This window comes from Rutidosis leptorrhynchoides, chromosome 2 (assembly GCF_046630445.1).
Source record: "Rutidosis leptorrhynchoides isolate AG116_Rl617_1_P2 chromosome 2, CSIRO_AGI_Rlap_v1, whole genome shotgun sequence".
NCBI lineage: Eukaryota > Viridiplantae > Streptophyta > Magnoliopsida > Asterales > Asteraceae > Rutidosis > Rutidosis leptorrhynchoides.
In genome coordinates, this window is record NC_092334.1 from 11,461,579 (window position 1) to 11,477,352 (window position 15,774).

At 34.7% G+C, this 15,774-nt stretch overlaps 1 protein-coding gene and 2 long non-coding RNA genes across 15 annotated transcripts; all 3 read left to right on the forward strand.

Annotated features, from left to right (window-relative positions):
* Positions 1 to 1,410: 1,410 nt before the first annotated feature.
* LOC139890557 (trigger factor-like protein TIG, Chloroplastic) lies at positions 1,411 to 5,641 on the forward strand. Of its 13 annotated transcripts, none has more exons than XR_011773364.1 (10): positions 1,411 to 1,555; positions 1,782 to 1,878; positions 1,954 to 2,171; positions 2,507 to 2,924; positions 3,172 to 3,335; positions 3,724 to 3,781; positions 4,338 to 4,397; positions 4,477 to 4,581; positions 4,758 to 5,337; positions 5,426 to 5,641. XR_011773364.1 is itself a non-coding variant. In XM_071873437.1 (9 exons), exons 6-9 carry the CDS (start codon positions 3,752 to 3,754, stop codon positions 4,775 to 4,777), a joined length of 246 nt encoding a protein of 81 aa, XP_071729538.1. In that variant the 5' UTR covers positions 1,411 to 1,555; positions 1,782 to 1,878; positions 1,954 to 2,171; positions 2,507 to 2,924; positions 3,166 to 3,335; positions 3,724 to 3,751; the 3' UTR covers positions 4,778 to 5,211. The 13 variants fall into 13 exon arrangements, 9 of the variants coding, with proteins under 9 accessions (XP_071729538.1, XP_071729537.1, XP_071729533.1 ...); XR_011773365.1 differs by having other exon boundaries at positions 3,279 to 3,335; positions 4,286 to 4,397; XR_011773363.1 differs by having other exon boundaries at positions 3,279 to 3,335.
* A 449-nt stretch (positions 5,642 to 6,090) lies between these two features.
* On the forward strand, positions 6,091 to 12,426 carry LOC139890558 (uncharacterized). Its single transcript, XR_011773367.1, has 3 exons — positions 6,091 to 6,502; positions 6,991 to 7,173; positions 10,599 to 12,426. It is a non-coding gene; the product is annotated as an uncharacterized lncRNA (long non-coding RNA).
* An 873-nt stretch (positions 12,427 to 13,299) lies between these two features.
* Positions 13,300 to 14,716, forward strand: LOC139890559 (uncharacterized). Its single transcript, XR_011773368.1, has 2 exons — positions 13,300 to 13,973; positions 14,430 to 14,716. It is a non-coding gene; the product is annotated as an uncharacterized lncRNA (long non-coding RNA).
* Positions 14,717 to 15,774: the final 1,058 nt, after the last annotated feature.

Here is a 15,774-nt window from a genome sequence, read left to right on the forward strand (position 1 = left end):
TTGGCTTTGTAACGACCTTAGGGTCAACTACTTATGTTTATGCTTCTATTCATAGGAAGCATATTATCTTTTGTTAAACGTTATCTTTTCATGAATGCAAATTGGTTTTCAAACAGCATATAGTGTTTGACCATGTAATGATTCTGTTGTTGATGATCCGTACACGATAGTTTTGTACAGGGCGTCACACTAGCCCACACACCGGACGTAGAGTATAGTGGTAAACCATCGTACGCTCGGCCTACAATTGACGATAGGAAGAGTATTAAAACAGCTGGAACCCTCAAAGAAAATTCTAGAGAAAATGCGGGAGCAAGAAAGGAGACGAAAAAGTGAGAAAACTAATCGAATGTCCGACCATCAGTAAAAATTCGGCGGTTAGAGAAAAGAATAAAGAAGGCGAGATGTATCAACTTTAAATTTCACCATGGGTGTAGATCAGCAAGGACACCCAACCCCCCGTTTTTCGTTTGAAAACCCACCAAACTCACACCGTAGAAGCCGGATGTCTGTAAAATATTTTCACCAAATACCCCAATGTTAGGAACAAGTATCATCCCACTTTGTCAAGGATTGTAAATCCTTGTCAAAAGAGTGAAACTTAAACATACACCCATTTTGACAAAAACTTTCACATGACTACTCTTAGAATCTAAGGTAACGAAAACCACTATATATCATTGGTATGAAATTTAAATTTTGAAGTTGCTTGATAGGGAGAAAAGGTGGGATAAGTTTGGCCTAGCACCACTTTTCCCCATTACCTTTAAACATTAGAGCTTCAGGAGTCGAAGCTTTTTTTCGGCGTTAAACATATTTAACGTTGGGGACGGTGGGAATCCCCACTCTGGCCAGCCGTTAAACTCCGGCGTCGGGTTTCACCGACGACGGTGATACAAGCCTCAATGTTAATTTTTTTTCCTTTTCTTTTTACTTCTATTACTCAGTAGTATTTGAAGAAATTTTGGAGGTTTAAATGGATGGAGAGAAGAAATAGATGAAAAAGCAAGAAGAAGCACATGAAAAAAGAAGCGTATTTGTTTAGGGTTTAAATGGAGAAGGAGAGAATAAGCACATAATAATAATTTATATTCTTATTTATTTTATCCCTACTTCCCTACTTATTATTATACATTATAATAAAGTAAAAAAAGAGATACATTTAAATTTTCCCTCTAATCTTAACCATTGGATCAAACAAATTACTATCCCTACCCACTCTCTTTACCATTGGATGTAATTATAACTCAATAACTACACTAATACAATTTTCCTTCCCATATTGTCCCTACATCAACTAAAACACGGGAATTAAAAACATACAGAACACAAAAATAGCCGACACCTTCAATCCACGATTGAATCGCCACCTACAATCGTCACCTACAAACAATCGGAACATGTAATCGGAACATGTAATCGGAAGATGTCATCGACTCCTGCAATCAATCGCAACAACATACTGATTTGCTCGCGTGGTACCAGCAAAGTCTAATTATAGCAGCTTTTATGCAGGAATTTCTTCTGTTCAATCATCTTCAATCTCAATTTACGGGTTAGTTAGTTATTACTTTTCGTTTCAAAGCTAATCACATGTTATTAACAACAAATTTTTCTATTACAAATTTAGGGTTCTTGCTTCAAATTTTAAATTTAGGGTTCTTTTAAATTTTGGGTTCTTGCTTCAAATTTTAAAACGAAATTTTATTGTTGGAAAATTATTTTGTGAACCAAATTAAAAAATCAAACTTATTGATACAAAGTTCAAATTACCATGCAAGGTGAACTGGGATTAATAAGCAAAGGTTGGCCTACGATAATGCAACATCTTAATTTAGGACAAGGTCATTTCATCAGCTTCACTGCCATTATCTCAAGGTAATTTCAACTGTTGAATACTCTTCATTTGCAAATCGCGAGTTAGTATTTCTTATTTTTTGTTTCAATTTACAGGTTTAACGAATTTGATGTATTGTGTTAAATTAACTATATCAGTACTTGAAATAACTCGCTTCAATCGACTGCTTCTCAAGATGCAAGCTTCAGAAATCAATCCCTAAAATCATGTTCTGCTATTTTTGTGCAGTTGTATTTGTTATGACTTTTGCAGATTACAATTTCATTTGGCTAATTACAATTTCAGGCGAAGTATCGTTAGTTGAAACTTTGAGGTTAGTATTTGTTATTTATAGTTTATGCGTCTGTGATTTTGGGTTAGGGTTTTGTTATTTGGTGGGTTTTTCTTAGTAATTTTGAGATTTGGTGGGTTTCTCTTTTTTTATGGGTTAAGATATCAAACAGTGATTAGAGCATATCACTGACTTAATATATCAACAGATGGGCATATTCATAGGCTTGATTCCAGAGAAAAAAAAGTACCTATTCATTTCAATTAGGGTTTTGGTTTGGTTTTGTAATTGTAATTCCATTTAAATTGTTGTATTATTGTAATAACAAATTCTCAGAAATTTTGTTTTGGGATTAAATTTGGATATTTGTTTACTAGAATTGTTTCTCCAAAAAAGCAGTGGGAGGATCGAATGGAAAGAGGACTTTTTCGCTATGATGTTACTGCGCGCGAAACAAAGATTTATATCAGTTTCTTCACTTCTTAGTGTTTTATAAATCCTTCTATACTTTATAGTAAAGTGCTAATTTAGATATCCTTAAATTCAACTTTCAATCTCAGCCATTAGATCAGAAAAATTACTCTCACTTACCCCTAATCTAATCTATCCATTTGATTATAAGCTTATAATCAAACCACTCCACACATTTATTCCTTACTGCCCTCAAAAGATGTTACTGCCTTTGGAAGAGGTATCAAAGCGGGCGTTAGTAGATGGCTTAGAAGTTAGAACGTAACCCAGTACGTGTTCTTGGATTGCCTGTTCAGTTCATTCTCCCGTGCTCTCCTAAAAAGGGTAACCACTTTTTCTTCTCTGTTTTACTTTATTTTTATCATGGTCGTTCCAGTTTTATGAGTAGAGGAGTGACATCTTTTTTATAGTTTGATGGGCAGCAGCAGGTTTGTGAACGAGGTAAAATGGACAGGTCTAATAGACGAGTAATTTATTTAATGTAGTGTAATCTTTTTTTTTTTTTTTTTTTTTTTTTTTGTATAATTGGCGGGTTTAATAGGCAAGTAATTTATCAAATGGGCAGGAGCAGGTTTTAGGAAGAGGTAAAATGGGCGGGTCTAATATGGTGAAATGAATTGACCTTTTGAAAGAGACTTGATTCACTCATTTCTATCGATCTGCATTTGTGTTTATAAGGTGGAAGGCTTGAATGACACGCGACAGAAACATAAGATTTTCAAGACTCGCGATGAGGTTTGATTGTTATTTTCTAGATATATTGCTTCATGTGTCTGGTTGAGTTTGTCAATTTATTGTGAATAGAATTCAAGGCTTATTATCTCTAGGAATTTTGGGGTTTTAAAGCGGTTTATGAGTGTGAATAAACATTTCATCAAACGAAGTTGTTCCTGGACCTCATATTATTATGTTTTTTTAATTGTTCGGTATAGGAGGGTATATGCTTTAAAAGTACAAAATGATTGGTGACATGTTTCTTTTAAAGCTTCTGCCTAACATCTATTCATTTAACTTTTATCCTTCGGCATGTTAGAAATGCGATGTAACCCAAATTTGCTCTTTAATTCTTAGGTGGGTCAAAAGTGCCACCTTTAACGTCGTCTACCTTTTGTTTGTACTACAGGTAGACCATTTCTAGAAATACGAGTACAATGCGAATTGTCACAAATAGAGGACTACAGGTACTTAATGTTCTCTCAATCTGTTTTTACACTATATCTTACTTTTCGTAAAAAGTATATACTTATACTATTCCATTATATATACATCATCTTCTGTATGACTATGTATTTTGCAACCGCAAGGGCAGAACCCTCAAATTTATAGATGGAAATCGTAACACACTTACATGCGATTGAATGATTCAGGCCATTTTTTAATTTCTAACGCGTAAAGTAAAAATAAAGTTGAGATTTATGTGGGTTGCAAGTTGCCCCAAGTGCATTAAGCAATGCATAAGATCTCCAACATGTTTATATAGTAAAAGGTTAGATTAGATTGAAATATATTAAATTTGTAATCATATATGGCACCTTGGCACACTAAATAATGTTGCTATAATTTTTTGACACGTCACAAATACTAGTTATGACCCGTTACAAATACCAGTTTTGACCCGTCACACTACCCACTCATTTTGCCATCTCTATACACAATAAAATATTTTTACTTTTCAAATATAAAAGAGCGGAAGACAATTTATATAGATTGGTGATGTTATCGTCCTGGATATATCAGCAATAACAGTCGAACAAGAGGGAGCAGAAGCAAAAAACGTCCCTGCTGCAGATAGTAAAAGTATTCTTCTACCAACTTAAGTCAACCTACATCCTTTGACCATTATCTTAAACAAACATCATGTTTTTTGGATTTGTAGGTTTACATTTTAACACAGAAGACGGAGATAGAGTTCTCTCTGGTTTTCTCGACTCGATAATTGGAAGGAAGACAACTTTATGGAGCCAGCCTTCTAGAAATACAGGTCTAATTGCATACCATTGTTATTTTATCAGTCTAAGTCCACAGTCCATATTCTAATTGAGAATACATAAAGTTCAAATACACATTTATGTTGTAAATGTGGTTAAAAAGAGTGCTCTGTTGACCCTGAGAAGTCAAATATGTGATACTTTGTGTTTTAATCTAATTCACATGCAGGCAAACATGAAACTATATGAAGAGCAATTAGCATCGCTTTCAAGTCCAAGGGTTGTAAGAGATTACTTGGAAAACCAAAGGGAAAACATAGAAAGTATAATCAAGCAGAATCTTGCAGTTGGAGACATTTTCAAACGCGAAAATCTGCAGATTCACTAATTCTTTAAGATTTCAAGTTTCACAACTTGTGTCTTGTGACAGTTTGCTAAAAAACTTTGATTTTACAGTTTTCAATCGATGATCTTGTGAAAGAGGTCGAGAACTCTGTTGCTGAGATAAAAAACACAACCAAGAGTACGAAGAGGAGAGCGTTCAAGAACATGTCTTTTATCATCCTGTAGACTTTTTTTTTTTTTTTTTTAACTTCGTTCATTATGAAACACCATTTTTTATGCCATAATATAGGTAGACTATTGTTAGAAATACGATTAAACTTACACTTTTGAAAACTCAATACCCGGTCCCCATTTAACGTCTACCTTTTGTTTGTATGAACCCACTTTCTTGGCACATCTGGAATCAGAAAAGCTTTTATTATTTAAAAGAAGAAAATGTTTGAATTTTAACGAATATGGAACAGGTAAACCAATAAATATACTTTATATCGATAATATGATAGATTGCAATGAAATAGTTAAATACTAACTTTTGTTATGTTTGTTATGTAGGCCGATAAAGTGTGTAGTTTAACGGATATGCGAAGGATATTGAAAGAAAAACAAGTTGCTTCAGTATTAACACTAATACTAAATGACTACTTCAAACACATTGTCGCACTAAATGATTTATGAGAAAGTCGTCACAGACATACTTAGCTACAAATCAATAGTCCACTTCATAAAATAATAGTACACCAATATATGCAACTTAGTGTTACCAATTTTTTTTTTTTTTCGCAGTTAAACTTTACTTGTATTTAATGTTTGTATTATACTTCATTTATATCTCATATTTTGTTTAACTAGACTCTTTGCCTTCATTTGTTTATTATACAGAATTTGTGGTAAATTTTTACATAAGCTAACACATAATTTAATTTTTACATAAGCTAACACATAATTTATTATATTTGATAATAAATATTTACATTTGACACTGATTTATTTTATATAGCATTTGTTTTTATATTTTTAATATATAATTAAATTAAATAATATTATTAAAAGTGTTAAAAAATAATTAAATTATGACTTAACACTCAGATTTAAAACTGAACTATTTCTCTGTTTTGACCTCAGTGTTAAATTCAGTGTTAAATTTAATACTTACATTTAAAAGGTGACCCTCTAATTTTAAAATCCTCCTGCCTCTCTCATCTATGCTTAACCGTAACCCTATGATCTCTGGCGCCGCACTCTCTCCGGCACTTCGTCGGAGGTCCAATGACATTTTCTTTTCGTTTTTTTCCCGTTTCTTCAACAGATCCGACGTTTTCTCTCCTTTAGCACCATGGATCGAAGTTTTCCGGTGACTTTCTTATCAGGTTTCCGGCTGCAGGCGACGATAACCGTGTCTTCTTCGAGTGTTTTCTTCGATCTGAGGTTTGTTGGGTAAGCTTCCTTGCTTCCTTCGCTTTTTTCGTCTTCTTTAGGTTTTTCCGGTGCCTCGTTTTTCCGGCGACTTTTTTCCCGACTCCTGCGGCGTTTTTGGATTAATGTGCTATTATCTTCTGGTGCTGATTCCTTTGTTTTTCCGGCAATTTTTGCCGGATTAATGTGCTATTATCTTCTGGTGCTGATTCAAAGGTAAAAACTGGATGACAATCAGTCCTTGTTTTTTAATTCTTTTAATCAAATCATTTAAAGTTCATACATATACATAAAATATGCTCCGAGGAGAGGTCTATATGATGTATCATCCTTGTAACAGGAAAATGTGTACTTCTTGGCCTGGGTCGGTTTGACCCGAAACACTCTGCCCAAAATTCTTAAGTTTGTTATAGATGGTGTATCAAATATGACAACATAATTCTACATTGTTCAACTTATGATTTATTTATATTGATAAACTAAGAAGGAGTTTTACATCGCATGATTTTTGACTGATTTCATTCATACAGTTTGACATGCTCTTAAGCTAGCAATCAATGTTACTTCACCTATCCGACCCCTAGAGAGAGAAAGATAAGCGAGTTGACCAACTGTTTTAATGGGCCGAAGTTGCCTACACTATGAAATGTGTGTACACTAGGATAATTTTTTGTGTGCCATCTGAGTTTTATCTCTGTGTGTAGTGTGCGTTTGGAACACAAGTGGATGGGAAAAGCGAACAACTAAACAATTGGAAATTCCAGCAGGACGAGTGCCTGCTCCCTTTGCAGTTTCACCATTATCAGACGCAGTTGGATGATGTCCATGAAACTTAGATCGCTTGTTAAGCGTTTTTTGAAGCACCTATATTGGAATACCCTAAACAGGTATAATTCAATATATTTGGGTACATCATTACTAGAGGTATAAACTTGTTTGGTTATCACCCTAAATGATATCTTTAAAGTTAAAAAAATGAGAATAAAAGTCGATATCAACTTACGTAAAAAACCCTAGAGTACAATGGGCAACATGTGAAGAAATTGAAAGAAATTTGAAAGCTAATAAAAAGCTACCTTCAAGTACGGACAGTGTTGCAAAACTCGGCCTACTCGGCCGAGTAATCGGCGATTAATCGGCTGGAAGATCAAAACGAGAAATCGGTGTCTAACTCGCCCAATTACTCGGTCAACGCCGGTCAAACGGTGGTCAATGACATCGGAAAAACTCAGATCTTGCCTGAAATATTTAAAGAGGAGGAAGGAGAGCAAGAAAAGGAAAAGGAAAAGGAAGACCGATTTTATAATTATGAAGTTTTAAAAATGTCTCACTATCAGAAAACCAATTATTTCTTTTCGGAACCTATCTACCATGAGACTATAATATCGACCCAATAAGTGAAGTTTAATAATATAACACATGTTAAAAAGAACATAGCACGGCTAAAAATTACAAAAATTTAGTATATAACAGTTATCACATTGTGAAAAATATATAGATAAGCAACAAGAGCTTTTGCATATGATACTTATGATCGAGAGTGTCTGCTTGAACTATCCTCGTAAATAGACAAGCCAATCAAACAAAGCGCTTCACGAAAACAAAAAGACTATGTTCAGCCATTGAATAATCCAAACAATATGGATGCACAGATCCACCTTGTTCGAAGCCTAAAAGGAGATAAGTAAAGCGACTTGGAAATTATAAGAAATTAAGATATTGCGAAATGAAAATCAAAATATCGCAACATATGCACTAAGCCTGAGAATGCTAAATGTATCTCACAGTTAATGTCATCCTTTCTAGCAAACTTCACAAATGTCCATAGCATATCATTCATTTCCACATAAAAGTTCAGATTCTATCTATGATAGAAATTAAGAACAGTAATGATCTCCGAATGGGAGTAATCATAAGGTAAAAGAAAACAATCCTTCTGATTTGTGAAGAACAACTTGTTGAAGCAAAAGAAAAATAATGCACAACACCGACCTTGAACAATTTAAAGCTTATAACATCCAGCTCAGAGAGTTACGCGAAAGTAACGAGCCCCTACAAAATAGTTATGTGTCCTACAAAATGATCTGCAAGAGATGAATGAAAAACTTTCATCAGATAATAAGGAATTAAGTGAGAAATTTGAGGAAGTCAAGTTATATTAGTGAATGAAAAAGAATTATGTCTGGTTGAAATGGCCAAGTTGGAAGAAAAAAGAAAGAGCCAAATTGTTGGGCAAGTTAAGCAACTGAATGAACCATCAAAAATTCACAGGAATGAAAAGAGAAAGTGGGAAAAAAAGATTAATGTTAAATTTGAGGAAGTTAAATAACTACTAGAAAAAGTTAAGATGCTGAAAGGACCAAACAACTATGCAAGTTGAGAAACATAATGAAGTATCCGAGTTACATGAAGTTGGAAGAGGTTGTAAAATTTAAATGCGAGCAACTCGAGAATGTGACAAAACAGTTAGAAGAGATGAAAAATGTAGAATGTGTGTACGCCATGCAATTAAAAATTACTCACGATAATCAAAAGAAACGGTGAGAGGATGATAAGGCAAAGTGAAGAGGCGGTACAATCTAAATCTAAGCAACTCGAAAAAGTTGGGAAAAATGCATAAAGTCGGCGGTTAGAGGAATAAAGAAGGCGATATGTATTAACTTTAAATTTTACCATGGGTGTAGATCAGCAAAGACACCAACCCCCGTTTTTCGTTTGAAAACCCACCAAACTCACACCGTAGAAGCCGGATGTCTGTAAAATATTTCCACCAAATACCACAATGTTAGGAACAAGTATCATCCCACTTTGTCAAGGGTTGTAAATCCTTGTCAAAAGAGTGAAACTTAAACATACACCCATTTTGACAAAAACTTTCACATGACTACTCTTCGAATCTAAGGTAACGAAAACCATATATCATTGGTATGAAATTTAAATTTTGAAGTTGCTTGATAGGGAGAAAAGGTGGGATAAGTTTGGCCTATCACCACTTTTCCCCATTAGAGCATTCGCAATGGTGTTGTTAATACTTAGCCAATCTCATTTGCCAATATTGGCACCATTGGGAGCACCATGCCAATGTGTTACCAATGTTGGTTAGCCAATCATTTAGTCCTTTTCAAGCATAATGCATCACGAGAGAATTGGCTTTAGTATCTTGTACATTTTTCTTTTTGATTCGTACATGATTTAATTAATTAATTTTTAATGGTTGAAGAATAGTGTGATTGTTGGGAGTGATATGTGATGAGTTAGTGATAGAAAAGAAGTGAGAAAAAAATGGTAATGTGGTGCGGATGTGAATATAAAGAAGGGTGACTTTAAACATTAGATCGCAAAATAGGTGACCCTCCAAATTCTCCTGCCTCTCTCATCTATGCTTAACCGTAACCCTATGATCTCTGGCGCCGCACTCTCTCCGGCACTTCGTCGGAGGTCCAATGACCTTTTCTTTTCTTTTTTTTCCCGTTTCTTCAACAGATCCGACGTTTTCTCTCCTTTAGCACCATGGATCGAAGTTTTCCGGTGACTTTCTTATCAGGTTTCCGGCTGCAGGCGACGATAACCATGTCTTCTTAGAGTGTTTTCTTCGATCTGAGGTTTGTTGGGTAAGCTTCCTTGCTTCCTTCGCTTTTTTTCGTCTTCTTTAGGTTTTTCCGGTGCCTCGTTTTTCTGGCGACTTTTTTTCCGACTCATGCGGCGTTTTTGGAGTGTAGACCGATTTTTGTGGTCGTTTGTCCTTTGTTTTTCCGGCAAGTTTTGCCGGATTAATGTGCTATTATCTTCTGGTGCTGATTCAAAGGTAATAAAAACTGGATGACAATCGGTCCTCGTTTTTTAATTTTTTTTAAATAAGATCATTTAAAGTTCATACATATACATATAATATGCTCCGAGGAGAGGTCTAGGTCTATATGATGTATCATCCTTGTAAGATAGAGTCAGGAAAATGTGTACTTCTTGACCTGGGTCGGTATGACCCAAAACACTCTGCCTAAATTTCTTAAGTTTGTTATAGATGGTGTATCAAATATGACAACATAATTCTACATTGTTTAACTTATGATTTATTTATATTGAGAAACTCAGAAGGAGTTTTACATTGCATGATTTTTGACTGATTTCATTCATACAGTTTGACATGCTCTTAAGCTAGCAATCAATGTTACTTCACCTATCCGACCCCTACAGAGAGAAAGATAAGCGAGTTGACCAACTGTTTTAATGGGCCGAAGTTGCCTACACTATGAAATGTGTGTACACTAGGATAATTTTTTGTGTGCCATCTGAGTTTTATCTTTGTGTGTAGTGTGCGTTTGGAACACAAGTGGATGGGAAAAGCGAACAACTAAACAATTGGAAATTCCAGCAGGACGAGTGCCTGCTCCCTTTGCAGTTTCACCATTATCAGACGCAGTTGGATGATGTCCATGAAACTTAGATCGCTTGTTAAGCGTTTTTTGAAGCACCTATATTGGAATACCCTAAACAGGTATAATTCAATATATTTGGGTACATCATTACTAGAGGTATAAACTTGTTTGGTTATCACCCTAAATGATATCTTTAAAGTTAAAAAAATGAGAATAAAAGTCGATATCAACTTACGTAATGAACCCTAGAGCACAATGGGCAACATGTGAAGAAATTGAAAGAAATTTGAAAGCTAATAAAAAGCTACCTTCAAGTACGGAAGCCCGATTTTATAATTATGAAGTTTTAAAAATGTCTCACTATCAGAAAACCAATTATTTCTTTTCGGAACCTATCTACCATGAGACTATAATATTGACCCAATAAGTGAAGTTTAATAATATAACACATGTTAAAAAGAACATAGCACGGCCAAAAATTACAAAAATTTAATATATAACAGTTATCACATTGTGAAAAATATATAGATAAGCAACAAGAGCTTTTGCATATGATACTTATGATCGAGAGTGTCTGCTTGAACTATCCTCGTAAATAGACAAACCAATCAAACAAAGCGCTTCACGAAAACAAAAAGTCTATGTTCAGCCATTGAATAATCCAAACAATATGGATGCATAGATCCACCTTGTTCGAAGCCTAAAAGGAGATAAGTAAAACGACTTGGAAATTATAAGAAATTAAGATATTGCGAAATGAAATCAAAATATCGCAACATATGCACTAAGCCTGAGAATGCTTACGTATCTCACAGTTAATGTGATCCTTTCTAGCCAATTTCACAAATGTCCATAGCATATCATTCATTTCCACATAAAAGTTCAGATTCTATCTATGATAGAAATTAAGAACAGTAATGATCTTCGAATGGTAGTAATCATAAGGTAAAAGAAAACAATCCTTCTGATTTGTGAAGAACAACTTGTTGAAGCAAAAGAAAAATAATGCACAACACCGACCTTGAACAGTTTAAAGCTTATAACATCCAGCTCAGAGAGTTACGCGAAAGTAACGAGCCCCTACAAAATAGTTATGCGTCCTTACAAAATGATCTGCAAGAGATGAATGAAAAACTTTCATCAGATAATAAGGAATTAAGTGAGAAATTTGAGGAAGTCAAGCTATATTAGAGAATGAAAAAGAAGTATGTCTGGTTGAAATGACTAAGTTGGAAGAAAAAAGAAAGAGCCAAATTGTTGGGCAAGTTAAGAAACTGAACGAACTATCAAAAATTCACAGGTTTGAAAAGAGAAAGTGGGAAAAAAAAAAGATTAATTTTAAATTTGAGGAAGTCAAATAACTACTAGAAAAAGTTAAGATGCTGAAAGGATCAAACAACTACGCAAGTTGAGAAACATAATGAAGTATCCGAATTACATGAAGTTGGAAGAGGTTGTAAAATATAAATGTGAGCAACTCGAGAATGTGACAAAACAGTTAGAAGAGATGAAAAAGGTAGAAGAATGTGTGTAAGCCATGCAATTAAAAATTACTCACGAGAATCAAAAGAAACGGTGAGAGGATGATAAGGCAAAGTTGGAATAGGCGGTAAAATCTAAATCCAAGCAACTCGAGAAAGTTGGGAAAAATGCATACAGTAGTTTCTTCCAATCTCAGAATGAAAAGAAACTCGAAAAAGTGGGGAAAAATGCCTACAATAGTTTCTTTCAATCTCATAATGAGAAGAAACTATAGACATTTTTTCCGACTTTCTCGAGTTGCTCAAATTTAGATTGTATCGCATTTTCCAACTTTGCTTTATCATCCCCGCACTATTTCTTTTCATTTTCCCGGTTAATTTTTAATTGCATGACTTTCACAGATTTTATTTTTCATCTTTTCCAACTGTTATGTCACATTCTATAGTTGTTTGCATTTAGATTTTACCAACTATTCCAACTTTCTGTAATTTTCTGATACCTCATTCTGTTTCTCAACTTGCTTAGTAGTTTGATCATTTTCTTTTCCTTCCGACATCTTAACTTTTGCTGGTAGCTGTTTGACTTCTTCAGATTTAACGTTAATTTTGTTTTCTCACTCTCTTTTTTCATCCTTGTGAATTTCTAATAATTCATTTAGTTTCTTTAACTTGCTCAGCAATTTGTTTCTTTCATTTTTCTTCTAACTTTGTTTTTTCAACAAGTCACAGTTTCTTTTCATTCGCTAATAGCTTGTCTTTCTCAGATTCAACCTCTATATTCTCTTTGTTTTTTTTCTAACTATTTAAACTTCCTACTTAATCCCTTATTACCATCTGATGGAAGTTTTTCATTCATCTCTTGTAGATCGTTTTGTAGGGACACATTACTATTTTGTAAGGAGTCGTTACTTTCGCGTAACTCTTTAAGCTGGATGTTATAAGTTTTAAACTGTTCAAGGTCGGTCGTGTGCAGATCTTCATATTTTTCTTTTGCTTTAGCAGGTTGTTTTTCATGAACTTAAATACTACATTATACTCTCTAACATAGCTCTACATTATAACTTATCTCCAAACTTAAGGGGACTAAAATAAAATTTCATAATTGAATTTTCTAATGACAATCCCAGAGTTGTCAATTTGGTTTTTTTTTTTTTTTTTTTTTTTTTTTTTTTTTTGAAAAGCTATAAATTTTATAAATCACCAAGAAACTCCAATACGTCACATGGTACACAAGGGGCGCACCAAACTGAGACCGAAACACCAACATGACCCAACTAATTGGACACTCTAACATGAGAAAATACTCCAGAATACACTCTAGACCAAAAGTTGAATGAACAATCAAGAGGAACCAATTTGAAAAAAAAGCTCCCGAATATACTTTTAGCCATTAACACTTGTATCAAATCACCATATTTTTGGATTATGCTTCCGGTAACCAAAATCACCCTGAACCACCTTGCTCCTATTAGTCAACCATAAGTGCGAACTGACTCGGAGACTCACCATAATATCTTCATTCTTTACCGATTGCCTTTGATCGATATCACAATAGACGAGTTTATTCCTCCATCTCCAAATGAGCCAAAGCATGATCGGACTATTAGCCAAAAGAGCCATGATTGTATTCTCAGAATCAACATTGAAGTATGTTCCACTAATAGCATTACAGACATCACTTGGCATAATAGTTGAAGGCTGCCACCAAGCTGATAGCCTTTTACACAGTGGAGCTATGAATCTGCATTTGATAAATAAGTGATCTCTGACTTCATCATGCTCCTCACAAGATGGCCACTTTGGGTCTATAGCTACTCCGTGAGACAAAAGGTTTGACCTTGTTGTGATTTTATCCATGTTAAGTTGCCAAATAAGGATATTAATTCTATTGGGCAAGCAAGCTAACCAACTGACCATATTGAGATCTGGGTAAATACCCAACAGATGGATGTCCGATAAGTGAAGCTAAGTGGCTTACTTTGAACATGCCATTTGACTTTAGAGACCAAGACCAACCATTCCTATTATCTGTTAAAAGGCCGAGCAGCAGCAATGAAATTGTGATATGAAACTAGTTTTACCTTTTATGAGTTGATGTGGTTTTTAAATTTAGGTTTAAGAAATTGTGATTATGTGACTTATGAACATTTAAGTTATCTGTTTTAGTGCATGAAAAATCAAGTTTAAGAGGAATCTGTTAACTGCTGATGGTTTAGCTTGATATTATATCTTTTTTCCCTTTAATATTATAATGTAATGTAAAATATAATTCTCAATCTTTTTCAGGAACTTCAAGCTCAATATTGGCTTTGGTCATATATCTGAGTCAACCGAATGTTCATCAGCTTTATTCTTGTTTTTAAGATCATGAAATGGCTCACTCAACTGAAGATTATTCCCTCCTTAAACCAAAACCAAAAGGATTGGTTAAGTTTCTTCTTCATCCACTAGATGCACTATTGATGATTGTTTATGAGGAGGGTATAATTAAATTTAAAATTTACAATATATAATATATCTAAGTGGGACGATAATGCATCCTACAAAGGCCAAACTAGGCGCTTTTATGGCGATGATCAATGTTTTTACACTTCGATCGTTATTAGTGTTCTTGCTAATTACTTGCAAGAGGCTCCATTAAAAAGACAATCGATAGGTGTGGTTAAGCAACATCATTTCAACAACGCTTAGAACTCACTCGTTCATAAACAAACTACGTCCAAAAATTTCAATGCAAAAATGCCCTACACGTACCGTTTTGGGCATTCTTTGCTAACCCAAATATAACGAGTGTTATATCCCCATGTATGTACAGTATATGGTCTTACAATTAAAAGTTTATGAAATTGAAAGAAAAAGATGTGGTTTATTACTTGAGTCCAAGTTCATCAAAAAACATTTGAGTCTAAGTTCATCATTAAACGTATAATAATGAAAAACATACAGTAAGTAAATAAAGTACATTGTTAAATCACATAATTTATTTAGGTACAACAAAAAGGGGGGAAAACGGAAACGATGGGCTTGAATTACATGAAAACATCACGCAAGTAAACCAAGTTACGTATTATTTCATACGTTATTCAAAATCATAGAAAGCTATATTAGATATATAGAATCCAATTGCCATGACAGTTATCGGCACTATTGAGGTGAAGTACGGAGCTTCATTACTGATTTGAGGTAGAATATTCGGGTGAAACTCTGGGACTTGAGGGTTGTTGGTGATGATTGGTAGAGGTGATGGTGATGGATCACCTTTAATGTCTGGAGAGTCGTGGGTGGTGATTGGTGTCGGTGTTGGTGACGGGGGATCATCATTAGTGTCTGGATGGTCGGTGACGTTTGGTGCAGGGGTTGTATGTGGTGGATTTTCAGGGAAGGGGAATGGTATTCCTGTCGATGGTGGTGGTGGTGTCGGAGGATCATCAGCCGGAGGTTGGTCGCCAATGGGCGTTGGTTCAGGGGTTGTGACTGGAGGATCTTTTGGGGTGTTGTCTGGTCCCCCAGAGCCATCAGAGCCATCATCAGGCTTTTTTCGAGGTGGTTGTCTTATGGGTGTTGGTTTATAAATGGGCCCATCGTCTCCAACGAGGGAAACATTTAGTTTCAGATCGTGAATAAAGCAATT